The sequence below is a fragment of the Antedon mediterranea genome, chromosome 9 (assembly GCF_964355755.1).
Source record: "Antedon mediterranea chromosome 9, ecAntMedi1.1, whole genome shotgun sequence".
In the NCBI taxonomy this organism is placed as follows: Eukaryota; Metazoa; Echinodermata; class Crinoidea; order Comatulida; family Antedonidae; genus Antedon; species Antedon mediterranea.
In genome coordinates, this window is record NC_092678.1 from 9,051,152 (window position 1) to 9,076,399 (window position 25,248).

General features: G+C 33.8%; 1 protein-coding gene across 1 annotated transcript; it reads left to right on the forward strand.

Moving 5' to 3' along the window:
* Window positions 1–8,129: 8,129 nt before the first annotated feature.
* Window positions 8,130–21,017, forward strand: LOC140058147 (5' exonuclease Apollo-like; the record flags this gene model as incomplete). Its single annotated transcript, XM_072103703.1, has 2 exons — window positions 8,130–8,195; window positions 19,839–21,017. A coding segment is annotated over exon 2 (1,179 nt), but the record flags the coding sequence as incomplete, so codon positions are not given.
* Between the last annotated feature and the right edge of the window lie 4,231 nt (window positions 21,018–25,248).

Below are 25,248 nucleotides of genomic sequence, written 5' to 3' on the forward strand. Positions count from 1 at the left end.
TTGAGCACGCGACTGCAGTGCAGCCATGTATATGGCCTTGTTAAGTATAAGCATTGCACTAACTTTAGGCCAAAGCTGTCACACTTGATTAGCACTGTGTTGGGATAACTTTTGCCTTTTCAAGTGTTTGCCTGGCCTAGCTTTCTCTTTTGTTCTTGTAAAGTCATGGTCAACTGACTCTTTTGTTCTAACTCCAAGTTCAATGCTATATTGTGCTGAATTAGCAAATCATGAGATCAGGGATACGTTATACGATTAGCAAAATTAAGAATATTGATAACAGCCAATTATAAGGAAACCTACAATGAGAAGATATGGCAGCTAGATCTCGGAATTTGCAGAAAACCACACCTCTCTTAAAGACCACCTCTTTTAAAGGACAACCAACTCTCATAAGGGACCGCTTTTCATAATCGACTACCTCTCATAAGCGACCACACCTCTCGTAAGTGACCCATCTTTTAAGGGACCACAACATCTCTCTCTCTCTTAAGGGACCACTTCTCATAATCGATTACATCCAGTAACGACCACCTCTCGTAAATGACCACCTCTATTGAACGACCACCATCTCTGTTAAGAGACTACTTCTCATAATCAAACACCTCCCGTAAGTGATCACCCCCCTCTCATAAGGGACCCCTTCTCTTACTCGATCAACTCTCGTAAGCGAACACCTTTCTTAACGGCCACACCTCTTGTAAGTGACCACCTCTTTTGAAGAACCACCAACTCTCGTAAGGGACCGCTTTCATAATAATCTTGGATTTGAACTTGCATTCTAAATTAAAAGATACATGTTGAGGATGACATATTCACTTTAAAAAGTTGGGAAAGGACATATAATAGCCATTATGAATACAGTTTATATAATGTTGGCACCCATTTTGAATTTTTGACGCCATCTTGGATTTGGAAAAAAGTAATTAAGCGTGAGAAAACTTTGACAGAAAAAAATCCTAGTTTTGTCCTGGTTTGGACCAGTAACATTTGACCTTATATTTTGAGTTTCTATTTAAATTTCTGTAATTCCGTACCAAATTATGTTTTAGTTTTTATCTATATATAAATTTACGTAAGGGCAAAATTCGGTAAATCGCGCCTTACTTCTAGAATTTTTACTCGATGGTATATAAAGTTGGTTCGTACTTTCGGTACTGATTTTAACCACCTGATGTAACCCTGTTTACTAATTAAATTAAGCTAGATAATTAGTTATTGACGATTAAAACGAATTTAGGTTCAACGATTTGCCCCAAATAGGGGTGTTTTCCGATCGTTGTATACACTGCTAATGGATGTCCGTCTTGAAAAATACCCGCAGACAATAATACGAGGATGCTTCGCATTTTCCTATCTCCTCCTACGATAATTGTTTTTAATGGCTGAAAACCGGTTGAACAGCTCGAGTATAGCATCATAATGTTGAAGACAGGCCGATTTTCTTTAAAAAATACTATTTTGATAGATTTAATATACGTTTATACAAATGTATTGATTTGCGATGAATGGAACATTCCAATCTCTGTTCCACAAGTGTCTATTCCCTCAGGCGTCGTAAAGGCAAGTTCAGGTACTGTATACTCATAACAGAAATTCGATCCATTTTTGTTTCAATCTGTGCTGCAGAGGTTGGATATAAATTTTTTTTTAAACGGATAATGAGCTAGCGTTTTCACTCGCCGTATATTATGTACACATCTTTATTATTGCAGTTAAACCACCCATATCATCACCCTTCCCTCACTGGCATGAGTAGCGTTGTACAACCAGTAGAGGATAGGCCTACGGTACATCACATGCCCTAAACGCAGAACAACTTTGGTGGGTAGGGGTGGGTAGGAACCAACTTAATATATGAATATGCTCTAAGAAACAATTGAAAACCATTAGGCCTACTAATTAAGTTGAGTTAGATAATTTAATATTTATTGACGATTAAATCGAATTTATGATTTTCCCCGAATAGAGGTGGTTTTCACAAATTGTTTTACATTATATAAACATATTTATACGTCGTAGTGATGTATCGTTACATGTACTGTACGATTTCAATCGACTATGACGGTGATAGTTTCAACAAAGTATTAAATCGCAATGTTTTACTGTGTTTAGTGGTATATTATTTGTAAAACATGAAAACAATTAATATTTCGTTAATAAATGGGTAAAGAATATATTTAAAAATTGTTCTTCTTTGCTCCCATCCTCTTCCCCATCCCTCAACCCAAATGTTACATACAAACCACAATTTAAGTTTGTTTAAATTTGACTTAAACAATTGGTCTCATTTTGTGACAAGTTTCTCTTTCGGAAGTAATTCCCAGGGTACTAATTTTACAGTACATAAATCAAAGTGTCTATTTATTCGTTCCTGTAAACGACATGTATTATTGTCCTGCGGTACGTATACATTTGAAATCGCCAGTTTTTTTAACGCTGAAATTATTATGTATTCGAGAACCATCTGTGGGCACGACCTAGATGGTACGCGAGCGAAGCGAGCGTACCATCTAGTATTATAAATTTTACATAACCATTTTATAAGCAATATATTTTTAAAACTTTGTTTAAAAGATATATGTCATTAAGTTATATTTTCACTATGGCTGCAGTCGCATGCTAAAGTTAGTGTTTACCGACCGACCGCGATCAACCGACCAACCAACCGACCGACATAGTGCGCGCTGTAGAGTCGCGTTGCATGCGACTAAACATATAACCAGCCACCGTAATAACATCTATATATAAATTTACGTAAGGGCAAAATTCGGTAAATCGCGCCTTACTTCTAGAATTTTTACTCGATGGTATATAAAGTTGGTTCGTACTTTCGGTACTGATTTTAACCACCTGATGTAACCCTGTTTACTAATTAAAATAAGCTAGATAATTAGTTATTGACGATTAAAACGAATTTAGGTTCAACGATTTGCCCCAAATAGGGGTGTTTTCCGATCGTTGTATACACTGCTAATGGATGTCCGTCTTGAAAAATACCCGCAGACAATAATACGAGGATGCTTCGCATTTTCCTATCTCCTCCTACGATAATTGTTTTTAATGGCTGAAAACCGGTTGAACAGCTCGAGTATAGCATCATAATGTTGAAGACAGGCCGATTTTCTTTAAAAAATACTATTTTGATAGATTTAATATACGTTTATACAAATGTATTGATTTGCGATGAATGGAACATTCCAATCTCTGTTCCACAAGTGTCTATTCCCTCAGGCGTCGTAAAGGCAAGTTCAGGTACTGTATACTCATAACAGAAATTCGATCCATTTTTGTTTCAATCTGTGCTGCAGAGGTTGGATATAAATTTTTTTTTAAACGGATAATGAGCTAGCGTTTTCACTCGCCGTATATTATGTACACATCTTTATTATTGCAGTTAAACCACCCATATCATCACCCTTCCCTCACTGGCATGAGTAGCGTTGTACAACCAGTAGAGGATAGGCCTACGGTACATCACATGCCCTAAACGCAGAACAACTTTGGTGGGTAGGGGTGGGTAGGAACCAACTTAATATATGAATTTGCTCTAAGAAACAATTGAAAACCATTAGGCCTACTAATTAAGTTGAGTTAGATAATTTAATATTTATTGACGATTAAATCGAATTTATGATTTTCCCCGAATAGAGGTGGTTTTCACAAATTGTTTTACATTATATAAACATATATACGTCGTAGTGATGTATCGTTACATGTACTGTACGATTTCAATCGACTATGACGGTGATAGTTTCAACAAAGTATTAAATCGCAATGTTTTACTGTGTTTAGTGGTATATTATTTGTAAAACATGAAAACAATTAATATTTCGTTAATAAATGGGTAAAGAATATATTTAAAAATTGTTCTTCTTTGCACCCATCCTCTTCCCCATCCCTCAACCCAAATGTTACATACAAACCACAATTTAAGTTTGTTTAAATTTGACTTAAACAATTGGTCTCATTTTGTGACAAGTTTCTCTTTCGGAAGTAATTCCCAGGGTACTAATTTTACAGTACATAAATCAAAGTGTCTATTTATTCGTTCCTGTAAACGACATGTATTATTGTCCTGCGGTACGTATACATTTGAAATCGCCAGTTTTTTTAACGCTGAAATTATTATGTATTCGAGAACCATCTGTGGGCACGACCTAGATGGTACCGTACGCGAGCGAAGCGAGCGTACCATCTAGTATTGTAAATTTTACATAACCATTTTATAAGCAATATATTTTTAAAACTTTGTTTAAAAGATATATGTCATTAAGTTATATTTTCACTATGGCTGCAGTCGCATGCTAAAGTTAGTGTTTACCGACCGACCGCGATCAACCGACCAACCAACCGACCGACATAGTGCGCGCTGTAGAGTCGCGTTGCATGCGACTAAACATATAACCAGCCACCGTAATAACAGCAACTAGCCTGGGTGCAGTACAAATTTTGCGGGAAAAAAGTATAGGAAAATTGTTTTCTTTTTTTTCTGATAGAGTATAGCATATAGAATGTCTGAAAAAAAATCCCCATCCCAGGGTCTTGGGGAAATTTTTTTACGGCACTTTCAAATTTTGGCCTATATAACACACACAAATGCCTATTAACACACTGCACAAATACCTATATATAGGGGATAGGGAAAACAAATTCACGTTTTTTTTACTTGGAGTTGTGTTATGATGATTAAAATTTGCTGAGGCTTACTTTAATAACTACTTCTCATAGTAGTTGATAAATCGAGTCGATAACAATGACATCATCATGCCAGAATCCAATATGGCGTCCAATTTGGCGGAAAAAAACAGGGTATTGCTAAACCCCTGCAAACCCTTGCAAACCTAAAAAAAAACATAGCAAACCCCACCGAACCAACATAAAAGTGATTGAATCATGTAGTGTACGATCCACTGGGTATATCCATGTAAAAAAAAAAATTTAATTTCTACTGTTAACTACTTATTTTTGGGGTAAAACATCATTTTTTGGTCAAAAATGATTGCTAAACCCTGCAAACTGCCAAAAAAACATAGCAAACCCCACCGAACCAACATAATAAAAGTGATTGAATTATGTAGTGTACGACCGGCCCACTGGGTATATCCATGTAAAAAAATATTGAATTTCTACTGTTAACTACTTATTTTTGGGGTAAAACATCATTTTTTGGTAAAAAATGATTGCTAATTTGTAACCAAAAAATGATGTTTTACCCCAAAAATAAGTAGTTAACAGTAGAAATTTTTTAATTTTTTTTACATGGACATACCTAGTGGGTCGTACACTCCATGATTCAATCACTTTTATGTTGGTTCGGTGGGGTTTTCGATGTTTTTTTTGGAGGTTTCCAGGGGTTTGAGGGGGTTTAGCAATACCCTGTTTTTCCCGCCAAATTGGACGCCATATTGGATTCTGGCATGATGATGTCATCGTATCGACTTGATTCATCAACTACTATGAGAAGTAGTTATTAAAGTAAGCCTCTACTAATTTTAATCATTAAAACACAACTGCAAGTAACAAAAACTGTTAATTGATTTTCCCTATCCCCTATAATATATAGGTATTTGTGTGTGTTAATAGGAATTTGTGTGTGTTATATAGGCCAAAATTTAAAAGTGCCATAAAAAATTTTCCCCAAGACCCTGGGATGGGGATTTTTTTCTGACATTCTATATGGTATACTCTATTAGAAAAACAAAAAAAAAATTTCCTATACTTTTTTCCCGCAAATGTGTATAATAATTTGTCCTGTACCCAGGCTAAACAGGTACTTTCTAACCATAAACATCAGAGTATCATCAGTGGCCTAACCATGGAGGTATCTAACCACACGATTTCTCAAAATTGTAAAACTGACACAAAACGGAAAAATCAACAACAAAAACCACCCCTAGAAATCAACGAATTTTTTGAATATTTATCTTCAAAACATATTTTAGAGCTGCAAATCGTAACATTTTTTAAATTCCTATGTAATTTATAAATTAATATAAATTAGTTTTAAGGTGTTTTTATATGATTAACTCCTTGACAATCCATTAACCTCAAAGGTGGTGGCACTTTTTTTTTAGCGCTAGATTCCAAATATACTAATAATATTAATAAGTAGCAAAAAAGTAGACCTAGCCTAGGCTAGGTCTATATAATTAAGAGATACAATTTAAAGAATTAAGAATTTCCGGTTCCCTCTCTAAATTCGTGTCTGGACTACGCGTGGGTTAATTATTATTTTGTATTGGTTTGTTGTATATGATTTTGTATACAGTATGTTTGTTGTCTAGGCCTAGCCTATTTAAGAACGCGCCGCGTGGACGAATGAATTGTGCCACCGTTGTTTTGTAATATAAAAGGTGTAGCTTAATTTACAAAAGTTTGTTGGTGGTTGTTTTGGCGGCGCTCTGCTGCTGCAGCGCTCTCTCTCTCTCTGCATGCTGTGTGTTGTTTTTTATTAACAAAAATACAACAATTAAACTAGACATGTAACTCGTCACTTTGACGAGTTTGGTTATCCGCCGCGCAAGTGGTGCAACATTAACATTAAGGGGATAGGTTGAGGACAAAAGGAAGTGTTCACGTTGGCATTATGACCTGAACTGAAGAATATGATATGTTGTTATTGCTGAATTTTATTATTTAAATTCATATATAGTATATACACAGTATAATCTGTATCCATATCACATACAGTGTAGAATAGGTGAAATTACGGGACCCGCTATTTATTGCAATTTTTAACATGTTGACGGTTTTAAAATGAAACGCGAAAGTAGCAATTCCGAAAGGAAATTATCTCAGCAACAACGTATTAGCGTGTAGAAGAAATTTGAATACGTGAAATATTGATGCGCGCTCTTTTAAATGTAATGAATTATGACGCAAAAGATGAAAATACGACCTTTTTTATTTAACTGGCCATATGATGACGTCACAACATCCGATTTGCAACATTTTTACATAATTTCGTATCTACAATCCAATAGCTTCCAGAAAAAATTTTAATCGTGATTATCACATTTTATTCTTACGAGCTATAACAGATTAAAATTTACTGTAAAGATGAAATTAATGCCACACGTGATTTAAATTTTTAGGCATGATGACGTTAAAAAAATTAAAATATTTTTAACTCATGCGAAAGATACTTGATTGACCTAGACAAAATCAAAATCGGGGTGAAAATGGAAAACGGATAAGTGGAGATGCGCTCTATTCAATGTGATGAGCTATGACAAAAAATACAAAAATCCTAAATTTTATATTCGCATGGCCATACGATGACGTCATAATGTCCGGTTAGCCATATTAATACCTGATCCGATATCTACAACTCATCTACTTCCAGAATATGCCATCCACAAAAAGTTGACCGTCTAGTTTAGAAATTACGACTGTTTAAAAAAAGGCATATTTTAAACGAATTTTTTAACCTTTTCATAAAAAACGCGCGCAAATTGTCCAATTCGACGTGCTCGTATGACGTATCTTTAAGTCGAAATTGTTTAAAATTTGGTAAAATTACTAGAAAAGGCTGGAAAAATATAAATCACGCGAAAAAAGTACGTTTTCAATACTACGTGCGCACCGCACACGTAAAAATGTGCGCACGCGTGGGAATTTTTGACATGCTTAAAACGACATGAAACGCGTAGAAAGTTGATTATAAATTAATTTTGCGCATTTTGAAATTTTAAATGCGCGTGCGCGCGTAACTTTGTGTAAAACACGCAATTTTTTTTCAACAGAAAGTTAGCGCATGATATAAATTAAACTTTTGCAAAGTTTCAAGTTGAAATGTTATTTGGTTGTCGAGCTATGTTAAATACGACAAAATCGTTAAATCGCGCGTAAGTCACGTTGCGCAATTGTAAACGTCATGAAAAGCTTCGCTTGACGACGTTACGTAAATGTCAATATGTTAAGATAGTTACCGAAATGTTATGTTTGCGAGTTTTAGAGAAAAGCGTTACACAAAAATCATACAGAATGATTTCGTACAATCACAAGAGGTTATCCTGCAACTTCGTTGCGGATAACCAATGAACCGCGCTGTACGTTGTTTTTGGTTGTTGGTACTGTTTGTTTAATGTGCGGAGATCCGTTAATACATATAGACCTAGGCTAGGTCTACTACCTACTTTTATAATTAGGCTAGTCAGCTAGGTTCTTCGATATTATTTGCAAAAAACAAGGTAAGATCCCAAGGTAAACTTACTTGTCTATAGGCCTAGGCTAGTAGTAAGTAATATGCGTTAGCCTATAGCCTCCTAGCTAGCTAGTAGGCTAGCTAGGCTATTATAGGTCCTCAGTCCCTAGCTAGCTATAGACCTAGGCCGGATGTTGCCCGGCCCATCGCAAAGGGTGTTAGATGAAATCAGTCGCGCTTGAAATCGGTCGCGCATTAAATCGGTCGCGATAAAATCAACATCCGGCATTTTGTATGGACCGCCGCTAGATACGCTTTTATCATATTAATATGTCCGTTTGATATCGGTGGCGTTTTATTTTGGTCGCGCTAATTTGAATAAAGAATTTCTAATTAAATACTATTAACATTTTTTTTTACCTCGATCGTTACAGTAAATATAAATATTTATCTCATTATTTATAAATAATTCGCAATAAAATCAACATCCGGCATTTTGTATGGACCGCCGCTAGATACGCTTTATCATATTAATATGTCCGTTTGATATCGGTTGCGTTTTATTTTGGTCGCGCTAATTTGAATAAAGAATTTCTAATTAAATACTAGTATTAACATTTTTTTTTACCTCGATCGTTACAGTAAATATAAATATTTATCTCATTATTTATAAATAATTTGTGTTTTCATTTCATCTTACAGGTGTCAATGAATAATTGTAATGTGTTTGTTTTGAAAATCGTTTTAAAAATGTTTTATTGAATATTATTATTGTTTAAGTTTTTGAAAAGATTAGCATTTTGAAAATGTTGAAATAATAAAATAATAATAATAAACTTGTTCTTCCCCCTGCAAATGTATACAGTACCAGCTCAATGAGGTTTATGCAATAAAGGAAGATGATGCATAACGATGATTTTTACGTTCGATATCTGCCACTCTAACGTGAGCATGGTTTTAGGATAATAATAAAATATATAGATAATATGCCGTTATAAATCAATCTACCGGGCCTATACAGTAGGACTATGATGTACAATGATAGATGTGAGAATAATAATGGATGGATAATAAAGGTGGACACGATTCTCAAAGAGGTAATCTTGCACTGATTTTTAAACATTTAGATTTACGAACGGCGTATGGATGTGAGACACTGAGTTGTACCTAATTATTTACATTTAATGATTATTATAAATGAAGAAATAAAAGATATTCAAATTAAAACTATAGTATCGCCGACGTATATACATAAGTAAGTTATATACCTCTTTTCACAAAAACACATGCAGGAGACCTATCATAGATGTTTCAAACGTATGGTTATTAGTAATAGGCCTATACGTCATCTTAAATGGCCATGGACAACGATCGTATGTGTTTTGTCAATGATTTGACACACTAGTGCATGTTTTTTTTAAAAGGGGAATCCCTGTCAGCAAAATAACGTACAGTTAACGGCTGCCAGATCATAGAAGGCGCATCTCAGATATGTCTTATTTCGGGGTTTATTTCATTAACTCGCCTTTTAACGATCCCCATAATAATCATTTTTACTAGAAACTATTTTAAACATTAGAAATAAAAATATACACATGATTTGCCTCAACAATAATCATTATACTTAATATTATCCTACATAACGTACGGACATGAAATAAAATAGAAATAAAAATAAGGTGATCGAATAGTAAGTTGTTAACAACATGGATATTATATATCTGACACAGTATACATAAGTATAAAAATGGATACGCTGGCTTTACGGGCTATACATTGGAACAATTATTGTTTTTAAATAAATAATGTTCTCTATTACATAATTGTTTGCATAATAATAGACACAGACATATATTCTCTATATAATATATTAATTACAGTACATAATAAAATAGAGGTAAATTATTGCCTAATATAATATTTTAAACGTGTTTAGAAATGGCCATTTTGAAAAGACACAGTCCTTCTCCGAGACATGTGAAGTAAAAAAAAAAGTAATGAACGGATAACAAATATTTATTAACCAAATAAAAAGTATCCACATAAATAATCTTGTTTAAAAAAAATTATCAATTAAATCTATTAGTAGGACGGCCAATGTGAGCTTTTTCATCATGGGGGGCATTTTCTGTTAACAGCAGGCAACCATGTGGAATATATCCCTTATGGGATGACAAAAAAGATAGGGGTGGATGCCGCTCTCAAATTTCAGGTCAAAGGTCATTTTCAAGGTTATAAGGTCAAATATGGTAAAATAGAGGTTTAAGCTGTTTTCAACAACATATAAAAGCTAATTATTGGATCATTATTGACATATTGCTGCAGATGGTGAAGTTCATCAATTTTTCAACTTACAAGTTTAAAGGTCATTTTCAAGGTCATAAGGTCAAATAGAGCACATACCTGTTAATTATCGGTATTAATAATTGAAATAAATATAATTTTCATGATAGCTGGGCTGATGGTTATAGTGTGGTGTCAAAAAGACCAGAATTGTACTGGGAAGATTTTAAACTTTTTGAGTCACTCCTGGTAGGTGTTCAAGGAATGGAGAGGATGAGTCCTAGAGTATCAAAATAACCAAAATTGGAGGCCTACTGGAATGTCTTAAATTTCATTTAAAAACGGTCACAGAGGATTTGTGGGTTGGACGTAATGGGCGGCATGGGCACATGCCAATATTCAAAATTTTTCTGGGATGGAAGGAGGTAATGCTCTGAGGTGGGTATTTCTTCAAGCACTGATATATAATGCCTACTGGCCATCTGGGTAACGGCAAACGATTGAATCACAACCACATGCATGCTTTCACATGTAACAAGTTCCAAACTGACAACTGGGTTAGGGGCATCCAAATGACCCGATTCATTTAGGCCACATACTGATCTCTGCCTGATAGTTGGCTCGTATGTTTAGGTTCTATGATGTCTGTATTCACCATAGGTGAGTTTTTTTAATTTTAAGTGTTTCCCGAAGTAGAAATACAGGTACTTAAATATTTATTGAGTGAAGTAAAATACTTAATATTTAAGGGAAATATATATCACTAGTGTTAATGGTATATGGTCACTGAGTCTAGATGGAGGAGCACCAAAGAGTAGTCTGTTATTATACAGTTATCTGCTCAAGAGTACCATATATTTGGCAATATTAAACTTTAGTGTACACTGTACGTGGAAAGTCTTAATCTTAATCAATTCCATTTACAAGGAGTGGATGCGTTACAAATGATTTCCAGTATGACCTCTTCCCATAACCAGCAAATAATGACGTGCTGCAACCTGTAATGGCATGGAAGCTGGTTAGATTATTCTTAATAGGTTTTCAACTACTTTATTGTTCACTATACCAGACATCGTCCATACTTTTGAAGGCTACTGTTACAAAGTGCATATCATTATTAACATCAACTTTCATGTATAATTGCAAGCTCTTTGTTATTGACATAAAGAATGTCTAAAAACTGTGTGATATTTGTTCTCCTCCAAACCGATGAGTGGGGCCCAAAACACATACGGAAGTACAGATTAGTACATTGGGACTATCCTTTCAATCGTGTCACTGCTTTTATCCACCCCTTTGCCAATGTAATGATCAAATACAACAAAATGACGAAATATCTAGGTAACTTGCATAAATACTTGCATAGTCACCAAATGTTTACAGCCATGTTTACTGCATCCTATAGTGCATGGCCATCATGTTTTTACTGTAAGTTTTCTTCTGGAACATCTGTGGGTATTTCAACGCCATCCATCAAGATATGTGAAGTCATATTTGGTTAAAGATATTAAAATTGGGCTATGATCACACTCCAATGGTTGATCAGCAGATTTTCTGTCAGTTTTTATATACTTTATCGAAACAGTTGCCTTATAGAAATCCGCAAAGGTTTAGAGCGATGCTTTCTCAGTGGCTCATGAAGTTCTAAGTTCTACTGTTTTTTTTCTTTCAATAAGTTGTTACTTTAAATATAAGATCTTCCTTATCATCTGTCAGTTCGAAAGAATATTGTGTATTATGTGTGATTCGTAATCAGTCTGACCATGTCATGCAGAACCTATCAATGAATTACAGCGTTTCTTGTTATACCAATGATTCTATTTTGAATTGATCAATCATCCACTCAGTGTTTAGAATATTGGTTCTGATAGTTTAGATAGGTAAATTTGTTTACCCTTTTAACCTCATTTCTACAACGAATCCAATCGGTTTTTAAATGTGTTGGTGGTTTTAGAAATGACGACGACTTTGGTTGGCAAACTATTAAAATATATAATTACTAATTGTGAAAAAGTGGATCTCCTATCAGTCCTTTGTGAAATTTAGGTTTAAAAAGTCTAAGCTGATGTCCTCGTGTATTTCTGCTTAGATTGCATCTTATTTGAAGGAAGTCTTCCTTGGCTACACCCTCGAAATCTTTTGAAAATTTTCAATCAAGTCACCATGAATTCGTCTGTCATACAGGGTTGTTAGGCCAAGAAACTTTAAACGATCTTCATATGAATAAGAATGGATAGCTGGAATTTGATTTGTCGCATGACGTTGTCCTCTTCAAGTGCGTTTACTTTTTGGGAGAAATGGATTTCATACCTGGACACAGTACGTAACGTAATGTTTGTAAATAACGTTAAAACCGTCTTTATCCATGTGTATAAAGGACTTCTTAATTACTTAAAGAGTTTTATATTTGTTATCACCGTCAGCCATGATAGCATAGATGCGAAGGCCTCAAGAAGAAGTCCCCAATTACCACTCCTTCCAACCTTGATAAAGTCCAATAGTTAGAGTTTTTGAAAACAAAGACTCGATACCCAGGTTTCTCTTTCGAGATTTCTTGAAACAACAAACTTCAATAAAAACTTGTATCATTGAAATAATGAAAAAAATGTTTAAATAATTACATTATAGGGGGTCTCTGACCCAAACAAAAACATCTCGACATTAGGTCATATAGGGGGGTCTCTGTTTTCGAAATTTTTCTAAAAACAAATTTCTAAATATTATTACATTATTATAGGTAATATTAATAATTTTTCTAAAAACAAATTTCTAAATATTACTGTATTACATTATTATAAGTAATATTAATATTATAGTAAAAGACCAATCTTTTGGCACATATGGCGTTTCATACATATAACACTTGACCTATTTTTTCCCGACAAAAATCAAAACGATGACTGGTGGACAACATGAAAAAGACAAATTTACAACAGACTGGGAAAAGCCTATTAAAAAACTGTGTGTACTTTACAGAAATATGTGAAAACAACATTTTGAGAAAATGACACTTATATATTTAATTTCCTATGTTTTTATGTGTAAAATTAAATGTTTATCTCATAATTACTATGATATGAAGCATCAGTTGATCTTCAGATTTATACCTTTTTGGATAGATCTGATGATGTAGACGATTTTCCGTGAATAAAAAAAAATCCTATATTTTGACCTTGTTTGACCTCTTGACCACATAAACTGACCTTAAAACCCAAAACTGAAGATGACATCCACCCCTATCGTTTTTGTCACCCCACAAAGGATACATTCAACATGGTTGCCTGCTATTAACAAAAAATGCCCCCCAAACTTTTTATAGAGGACTTTTGTGTATTTTGGCCTCTCTACTATATAAAATATATGTAATATATTATAAACGAAGAAAATGTAATCCTGCTAACATGCATCTCGCTCCATACAAAATAGCGCGACCGATTTCAAACGTGACCAATATCATCAAATGTATAGCTCTAGCTAGTTGATTTTATCGCGACCGATTTCAAACGAGACCGATTTCAGACGTAACCGATTTCATCGGAAATCTGGCAAAGTTGCCCCATACAAAGTTGCCTCTTAAAAAGTCACCCCATCGCAAAGTCGCGCTAAAACACAGTCGTACGCTCCCATACGAGGAAGCCCTCGACTAATCACTTTGCCACACTAACGCGTGAGGTGGTTTCCCGAATAATCGCAAAAAAAAACGGTACTGGGTATGACCAACTAGCGTTCTTGTCACCAACTAGTCATCCATTCATAGAAGTACTGATGTAGTAGCCTACAGTATCTGTACGGTGACCATAGTGGACCCGAGAAACTTAAACTACGACTTTTAGATGATAGAAAGTTGAGAACATTTGTTACGAGTAGTTGTACGATATGAGAATGTTTATGAAAATATGTTAAAGATGTAAAACATATATAGGCATATAAACAGTAATGTTTGTTAGTATTAGCAATTTTATGTTAATTAAGATACTGTAATATAAGGAAGAAAAGCAAAGAGATTATGGACCGGCTGTACCTGAATATACAACACACGTATTGTAAGGTTAAAATACTAGAAATTTAGGCGATCTTGTCAAAGGTCAAACGCCTTCAGCCTGCCACCACGTTTCGATATTCAATATTGAACTTGACCTGACATGGTTCCACAATATCTTTATATGAAAAATTTTAGAGTGGATAGAAAACTATTAAAAATGGATTGTTAAACTGTTTGTAGTACCGTATACGTTGTTCGTTTTAATGTTAAACTAGGCCTATGTTTAAATTGTAAAAGTATTTTATTTCAAGATGAAGGAGATTGACGGTTTATGTTGCGTACTTGTTTCTGTGACTGTATACAGGACGTTAATATTAACATTATTATATAGGATTTACGTAATATGATTATATTTTATCATTTATATGAATGATAATTTTAAAGAAGAAATGATTTAGTTCTAAATATAATATTAATTAGTCTTACCTTGTTTATATTAGCCATTTGGTTTGGATATTATTGAAATAATGATATGTTGGAGCTGTTTTAACATTTAAGATGTTCTTACCGACCTTTCCTTTGTGAGAATGTTATATTTGAAAGTAACAAGTTCGAAGGTTTGCTACAGTATGTGTGTGCGTTAGAACGTGGTATTGAAATTTATGCAGTGTTTAATTACGCGTAAAAGTCTGTATAGATTATTATATGGTAGGGGATTATAAACGGTTTTTGGTTTTAAATTATATAGTGGAGTAATTTATTTAGATATATTTGAGTTTATATACTTGGTTATGGTTTGAGAAAAAATGTTGAATAGGGTTTATGGGTAAAAACATAAATAAACAAATATCGTTTTAGTTGGATTATTTGTAGGGTGGTTTATAGGGAAGGTTTTATAGATATTATATATTGTTTTTGATTAGGTTATGTAAAGGGGTAGGTTTAGGAATATAATAGGAAAAATAATTCAGGGTCGTTTAATTTATAAAGTTGAAATCGGATGTTTGGTTTAGTTTTAGTAATAACCTTTTGGGTCAAAAATTTGCAGTAGGTTACAGTTTATTAATATTATATAGGAATGGTTGCAAAATTTAGAATTAATTAACGTATAGTGATCAGAAAAATAAATTGATGTCATTTGGGTGGGTGTTTATAAAATATTTAATCTGGTATAAAAACATTTTATAAGTCATAAAACTCAAAATGAATAAATAAATATAGAGGTAAATATTATGGTACAGTATGAATAACTATTTATTTGACAATATAAAACTTAAAAGTGTTTATATGAATATAAAAAATACAACAATTTAGTATTAAAGTATTATATGATATTAAAATAATATTAAATTATACTAACAACGTATCATTTTTATACTTATCAGCTAATTATCTTTCTTGATTACATATATTCGATCAAGTAAATATTATTTCTATTTGTATTCAATAAAAACGTGTACATGCATTTATAGTTGTCAAATAGACAACGCAATGACGTACTGTATGATCGTTTTCCATTAATTTTTTTATTAAATAATTCAGTGAAATGATCACACGTTGGTTTAAGGCACTTACATTTTATAATAACTTATTCAAAAAGAAGAATGCAGCAATCAATACAGTAGCCATGGGCCTACTTAATATTATAATAATATAAGTCTTCATCACACAGGACTAAGCAGCCACTGATAGGTCAGTAGGTTTTCATTATAGTATCGATAATTATGATTGGTATCTAAAATTGTAATAAAACTGGGTTTAAATGTATTATAAAAATACTGTATACCTTAAATAGCATTAAACATGGGTACGGGCCAGCCCGTGATGGGTACGAGCCTGCCCATGATGGGTACGGGTGAGCCAAAATTTTGGGTACGAGTTGACATGAGTACGGGTTGACCTGTATCCAATACAGATAAGGTCAACCTGGACGATCAGGACCACAGGCGATCTGGCTCATTGTAAGACGATTGGGTCCGAAGTGTGAGACTATCGGGCCCAACAAGGTTTTAAGACGACAGGACCAAAGACGATCAGGTCCAGATGATCGGACTTAACAAATAAGACAATCAAGCACATTTTATTTTGTACTGTACCGTACATTATACATTTCATGATCGCTTTTATTCGGTATGCCTACTGTAGATTATTTTGTTAGATACATAAACACATACACACTAGAATGGCACTCTGAGTGCGTATACCTCCACCTACTGTAACATTTGTACAAACATTTCTTTGATCAATTAATTCCAATTTCAGTTTACTTGTTACTTTAAGACTGCTAGCCGGCTTTTGAAAATGTCTCCTATCTTTTAACATAAGAAGGTCTGAAAATAATAATAAAAGTGGTCCAGAATTGGGATCCTGGCTGGGTTGCCTCCAAAATCTAATGGAGTGGTCCTTGACCACATATCAGCTATCTGTATTTTCACTTTGGTAAAGATCTTGCAATACATTTTTGAGTAATCCTCCCGGTAATCCTGCTAACAAACACACAATCTGACACACACGATCGACTCTATGCATATACCTCCTTGGCGGAGGTAAATGAACTTTATTACTGACAGTTGCTTCTCAACGTTTGTATTAATTATTATTTTAAAAAAATATTTAGAAATTGTTCTTCTTTGCATCTGTCTCATTTCCTCATACCTAATGTTACATACAAAACACAAATTGTGTTTGTTTAAATTTGACTACAAAATTTTGACTCATTTTGTTTCTCTTTTGGAAGTAGTTCCCTGGGTGCTAATTTTGGTTTACTACATAAATCATTGTGTCTATTTGTTCCTGTGAATGGCAGGTATTATAGTCCTGTTGTACCCAAAAGTATTGCATAATTTGAAAATCACCAGTTTTTTTACGATGAAATTACTGTGTATTCGAGAACCATTTAGGAATTAAAAAAATTGTAAAGCTGTTTCAAAATGTGCCACGCCCATCTAATCTAATAAAGTTCATTATGTTTTGTGAATTTCCTTTATTAATAATTTAATAATAAACTAAGCGACTTCAATTTCAATGTTATGGAAGTTACCATCTCCAGCAAGCAGCGACCATGTGTCAGTTATTCCGTATGGCCAGGATTTGATGTGATTAGCTTTTCACAGTGCCCAATAAGAAATTTAATTTTTAGATTTTAATGAAATCATGTTATTGCATATAACGCATACACGCGCTCAAAATTGTTACAATTAACTTGTTTAGAAATTAAAGTATGTTTCATTCAGGCAATTCTAAGTGGTGAAAAAATGGTTAAAATTGCTTAATTTTAAAATTAAATATAGATCGTCCGAATGTTTGGTGACCCCTATTTTTCATTTTATTTGTTTTTAAGTGTTTGTATCATACTGTATGTATGATTTATTATGAAATTAAGAGAACAAAAGTTGATTACATCATCATTAATTGCATAATAAATTTTTTTTTTTAATATTTCGACAATCAAACAAACTATGACATTTTTTGGACCGAAATAACAAACTTAACCTTAACATTCTTCTATATATAAATTTACGTAAGGGCAAAATTCGGTAAATCGCGCCTTACTTTTAGAATTTTTACTCGATGGTATATAAAGTTGGTTCGTACTTTCGGTACTGATTTTAACCACCTGATGTATTGTAACCCTGTTTACTAATTAAATTAAGTTAGATAATTAATTATTGACGATTAAAACGAATTTAGGTTCAACGATTTGCCCCAAATAGGGATGTTTTCCGATCGTGGTATACACTGTCTAATGGATGTCCATATTGAAAAATACCCGCCACAAAAATGCGAGGAGGCTTCGCATTTTCCTATCTCCTCCTACGATAATTGTTTTTAATAGCTGAAAACCGGTTGAACAGCTCGAGTACAGTATCATAATGTTGAAGACAGGCCGATTTTCTTTAAAAAATACTATTTTGATAGATTTAAATATACGTTTATACAAATGTATTGATTTGCGATGAATGGAACATTCCAATCTCTGTGTCGTTCCACAAGTGTCTATATATGAGGGAATATATTCCCTCAGGCGTTGTAAAGGAAAGTACTGTATACTCATAACAGAACTTCGATCCATTTTTTTTCAATCTGTGCTGCAGAGGTTGGATATAATTTTTTTTAAACGGATAATGAGCTAGTGCTAGCGTTTTCAGTCGCCGTATATTATGTACAAATCTTTATTATTGCAGTTAAAAACCCACATCATCACCCTTCCCTCACTGGCATGAGTAGCGTTGTAAAGCCATAGTAGAGCCTGATAGGCCTACGGTGCATCATATGCCCTAAACGCAAAACAACTTTGGTGGGTAGGGTAGGAACCAACTTAAGTATGAATTGGCTCTAAGAAACAATTGAAAACCATTAGGCCTACTAATTAAGTTGAGTTAGATAATTTAATATTTATTGACGATTAAATCAAATTTATGATTTTCCCCGAATAGAGGTGGTTTTCACAAATTGTTTTACATTATATAAACATACACGTCGTAGTGATGTATCGTTACATGTACTGCTATTTCAATCTACTAGGACGGTGATACTGATAGTTTCAACAAAGTATTACCGTACATCGCAATGTTTTACTGTGTTTAGTAGTATATTATTTGTAAAACATGAAAACAATTAATATTTTGTTACTAAATGGATAAAGAATATATTTAAAAATTGTTCCTCTTTGCACCCATCCTCTTCCCCATCCCTCAACCCTAATGTTACATACAAAACACAAATTAAGTTAGTTAAATTAGTTGAGTACATAAATCACAGTGTCTATTTATTAGTTCCTGTAAACGACATGTATTATTGTCCTGCGGTACGTACATTTGAAATCGCCAGTTTTTTAACGCTGAAATTATTATGTATTCGAGAACCATCTGTGGGCACGACCTAGATGGTACGCGAGGAGACTCTCCTCTTGACTTCAGAAATTGGTTTAGAATGGTCAAATAATTGTTTTTGGCTTTAGTTACTTGTGACAATTTTACAAAGTGTTCCCTATTTTTTAGTCAAGGTGTTGTCAGGTCTGCATTGGTTTAACCTCCATTCCCTTGTTCACATCCTGCATAATTATAGCCCTTTGATGCCATTAAAGGTAAACCTACTACTGACTTAACAAGTATAGAATTAAGGGGGATATTTACAGTATGCTTCCAATTTTGTTAGATAGAGGAACAATTTGCCCTAGTTTCAATTCTCTACAGCCTGCTGTTCCTTAGACAAGGCAAGAATGGTCAAAGCTCAACATTATTGACCAGAGGAGACAATTACCAAATTAGACCTACAGTACTATTAAATTCACTGTTAGAACCCTCAATCTGTCAATCAATGAACATTTTTAACTATTGTTTAAGCTCATTGAAAAACAGTTTATTTTTACTCAAACAATCTCTACATTTTATATGGTAAAAACAAAATTTAATTTCATTTTAGATGAATGGTTGCTGGATCCCAGATACACCTATTGCTGTGGACTATTGGAAAAGACAGACATGTCCAGCTACAGTTTTCTTCCTCTCTCATATGCATGCAGACCACACATCAGGACTATCTTCCTCGTGGAAAGACAAGATATATTGCTCTGAAATAACTGCCAAACTTCTTGAATCAAAATTTGGCATCAAAAACAAATTAATTTGGCCTTTGACAATGGGAACAAGCCATATTGTGGATCTTGATGTTATTAACTGTATCACAATGACTGTTACACTTATCGATGCGCATCACTGCCCTGGAGCTGTCATGTTTTTATTTGAGGGATACTTTGGTACAATTTTATACACAGGAGACTTTCGGTTTTGTTCAGAAATGTCAGCAGACCTTGGTGTTATAAGTGGTAAATGCATTGATACCTTGTATTTTGACAACACCTACAATTCACCAGAGTTCTGCTTCCCTCCTAGAGAAGACGCCAGAGAGCAAATTTTCCAAATTATTAGTGACCACAAAGACTCTGTTGTAGTTATTGGAATGTTCAATCTTGGTAAAGAAAACCTTTTAATTGATATTGCCAAGTATTTTGAAACAAGAATTGTTGTGAGTCCAGAAAAAATGTTTCAGATAAACTTGTTAGACCTTCCAGATGTGTTTACAACTGGTGTTAGCACAGGGTGGATTCGTGTTGAAAAAAAAATGAAAATCACAAATAGTAACATTGAAAAGTGGAATAAAGAGAAGAGTGCTATTGCCATTTTACCAACAGCTCTTTTTTCAAGTTCTCAGAATTATAGAAATTCTAGAAAGATTTACACTGTGCCATACTCCGATCACTCATCCTACCTTGAACTTTTACAGTTTGTGGCACGTGTAAAACCAAAAAGACTCATCCCAATTGTGAAAAAAAACGAGTTTTACTCAAAAATGAACATTACTGACATACAACATTTTAATGATTTTCTTGATAAAAATCCACAAAAGTCTGTTATTGTACCAGATGTGTTTCAAAACTACTTCATCTCTTCTGGAAGTAAAGTAGTGAGGCCAAAGAATTATAATTTGAAGAGAAATCGTTCACTTGGTGTGCAATTTCATGATTCACCTGAGAAAGTGAAGATTCCGCCAAAGCAGCTACAATTTAAAAATCAAGATGAACTAACAACAAGAAAAAAAGAAAAAAGAAAAAAACTCAAGAATATGACGAAAGAAGACCGTCATATTTACCATCAGTGTATAGAAGAAGTGATTGATCATTTTGAAATGGAATGGTCTAAAAAATGATAGGGTGAGATTTTACAGGTTTGACAAGTAAGTGTACAGTACTTTGTAGGATAAAAATTACTAGAATAGAATTCAAAAAATTGTAGACACAAAATGTCTAAAGTACTGTACTAAATAAATGACATTCTCACTTTTGATCCCCCTCTACTCTATTCATTTCTTTCATTTATGTGATGAACACTTTCAGTATCGCAGTATTGGTTTGGATCAGTAATTATACTGCAGACTGATACATTTTATACCATCACCCACATACTGTATTAGCGTCAGTGTTACAGTAAAGAAACATTTTTGAAATGTGAACTGTAATAACTGTAATACTTGTTTATATATTTAAAACTTTATTACATACAATATAATACTTTCAGTCAATTCGTTTGGTTGTCGGTGCTGATCAAGATGTTCAATGTCATTTTATGTCGTACAATTTTGGAATTCAAGCGAAGTGACTTATTTCAGGCGACAATTTTCCTCTAAACCCTGATTGGTAATCATCAAGTAATTTATAATCTTTTAGATGAATGTAACATAGGAGGTATAGAATCAACACCAGTGCCTTCCCCAGGATTGAGCCTTATTTACAAATTATATCAGATTTTTATACATTACCAAGAAACTGGGGCTGGACTGGTTAAAGTTGATATTAATATCTCCCATGATATACGATTCACAATCGGAATTTAGAAGTGAGAATTTATCTAGGAATTTATAATATTTGGATGGTCTGTAAATGCTTCCAACTTTGAAGGGTTTGGGTTTTAAACAAAATGGATATTAATCAGAACAGCCTCGGTCTCTTCAGGTACATCTGATCTACAATTATAGCTTAGCATATTTAACTTCTTTTATCCTTCCGCATTGATATGGTACTGTAGTTGCATTTACATTTAGTGCATTTCATAGCCCTATGTGAAGTAATATATTTGAAGTGGTAGACACAATGGCTGACATTTTCCAACACAACTTTATTCAACAAGAGAGATCTCACTCTATCTAACTGAATCTTTTATTACATTCTTCCCACAAGTATTGTTACTATTAACTAACATAAACATTAACACAATATATCATTCCATTTTGGAACTACAGTAGAAAAGTCAGATATTGATATCTGAGTTTTCTAGATCTAGAAAACTCAGATATATCTGAGATCTGAGTTTTCTAGACACCCAAAGAAACCGGATTCTTTTTTAACCAGAATATTGGCTATCTTAGTAGCATTTCTTATAGTAAATGGTGCATTTATATCAATAACAGTATTACTGGTATGTATTGTTCACCAGAACTTAAAATATGATCATTGTGCAAAAAACATCTTTAATGTACATTTTAATTTTTAAATATTTAAAAATATGTACGAGGTCCACATACCGTATTTACTACTGTACACCATTTAACCAGTCTCGTGCATACAAGATAACTTTATTGTCAAATACTGTAGTTCAACGAAAGATTTGAAATTAGTTTTTCTCATGGCAACTTAATATAAAAATAGAATGAAATCAGTAAAATGTTACATCATATTAACAGGAATTACAAAATACAAAAAAGAGGATAAATGCTATTAGGTGTTCCCAGAAAATACAATTATTTGTGTTTGTTGATTAGCTTTGCGAACAATTGCTGTAGCCTGGTCTGTCCAGGTAAGTTTCTCATCAATCATGGTTCCTAAATATTTATATTTGTCAACTTGTTCAACAACTGCTCCGTCACTGTTTACTCTTATTTTCTTTCCTTAACTCTACCCTTATGATATTCTTTATGTTTAAACTGTTTGGACTTGGTTTTGGTTTTAACAAAGTGAACATAGTCTTGGTCTATTTAATAACCTTGGTCTATGTTTTTTTTATTACAGATAATTAATTTCTATTTGAAAAGGGGTTGTATACTTTTGTCTATCATTATTCATTAAGGTTACTTTACTAATGTCATCTGCTGTGTTAGTGTTATTGGAAACTTATCTACATTTGAAAAGCAATTTATATAAACCTTCTCATTATAGTCTGTTTTTTAGGATAATATATCAGAATTACCAGGATTTTTTTATTTTCTGTACTTTATTGAGTACAGCATTCGTGCCACCACGACTATATAAAGTAGAAACAGTCAACAACACATAGTGTTTGCCATATAAATAATTTAGTTATTCCAAAAACAATGGACCGTGCCTCTTGCTAGAGCATAATTTTGACTCTTGGACAGGGTTTGAGAAGCAAACGTAACCTCCATTTAGTATTATACGGCGGTGCATCACAAGCTAAATGGAGTTCCCTGTTTACATCATAATGAACTAATATCTGACTGTCTCTTTCTTAAGCGCAAACAAAATTGCTAGTAGTAAACACCCTTTTTAAATAAATCGTAAACAAAATGTGAATGTTGAGTTTTTTTTTTATTGTTTCTTTTGCCTATCTGAAAATTTAATAAATAAATGTTAAATTTTTGGTGATCTGACTGGTTCACATCTCTTGTATGTGAAAACGGTGAAAACTCATGAGGTACATTTTGCTAGGCACAGATGTTGTTGTAACAGTAATTTACGGCAATCAGCTGTACGCCGTGTGTGCACAGCAAAGTTGTAAATCTTGTGATTTTTCTGAATTCACATTCCTGATACGTTTTAAAAATATGATTCTTAGACTAAGGTTGTTCTTTAACTGTGATCAATGTTAATGTGTTTATTAATTTTACCAGGCCAAAAAATGTCAAAGTTGATGGATCTATATCAGTAATCAACTACAGCTTGGAGCAAGACACTGCCAGCACTTTCTGTTAAAATAATCTGCGTGTTTTGCGGAAGTGATTAACTTGATTCAAGCTAAAAAATCGCCTATTTAAAATCTGATTTTATTGATCTTGATTGTTTTATGTATCTGGAGGATAACATATGGTTTAGTTATCTTTTAACAGTAGAACATTTACATTGACAAAGAGTTGTGCAAGGAAGATTTTCTTGTGCAGCAACACTTGGTAAAGGCTTCAGGTATTGTTGTCTAGAATGGTTCTTCATAAGATCCAGCTACCATTTTCCAAGCAAATCCAGTTGGACTTGGAAGCTTCTGTTCTGAAACATGCGTGTAGCCCAAATACTAGCCTGATACACTGTCCTGTTTGTGTGCTGCAAAAGTGCATTCTGGGTAGGTGGAATTTTGTCTACAGCTTGACTTTTCTGGGAGAAGAACTCCATACGTGCACTGTTTACATCCATCAAATTACTTGTTTTGTCATATAATACAAATGTATTGCTTAAATCTATCAATCACCGATTCGATGTTGATCTGCCTCTTTCATGATGAATTTCCAGCATCATTAAGCTGTCCAATCTGTCCTCCAGCATTGTTGCCAAAAGGTCATTTTTATTTAACCTCATGCTGCTGAAGTTGCATTCACATTCGGCTGTAGATACAGGGAGTGCACACGCTATTGTTACTATCTTCTCCAATTTCAAGAAGGCTTCTTTTAATTTAGAGACAAATGACTGCAGTTGTAAGAGCGTAGACGGACACTCTTCCTTCTCCTTTCTTCTCAACATATTTGTGTTGCATTTAAACAATTCCACAAACTTTAAAACAGATGGCTCATCCAAAAAGGTTTCAGCACTTGAGCATTGTTTGAATGTTCACATCATCAAATCGATACTTTAGTTCAGATTGGATGCAGTCTATTATTTTGAAAACTTTTCCAACCATGTTATCAAAGCTATCTGATACGCATTTTGCTTTCCACAGCACATGTCCTATCACTAGCAGGTATTGAACAAATTTCCTGTCTATCTGTAACAGGAGTCCTGTTGCTTTGATTCTACAGCTAGAGTTGGGATCAACTTCAATAATTTCCTCCAGAACCTTGTAAATAATACTCAGGCGTTTTCAAACAACATCAAACTGCTTTGCTTGACAAGACCATTGGGTGTTAGACACTTTGCAGATTTCCATGTGTCGGAGTCCGTATTCATGTGTAGATTTCTGAACAGTGAAATGCATTTTACTGTTGAAACTACATCCACAGTCACAAGATTTAAACGATGCGCAAAACAATGAACATAATAGGCGGTTTCTACATCCATTTTCTCACGAAGCTTTACTTGGACACCGCTTTAATGGCCGGACACAACAGAAGCCCCATC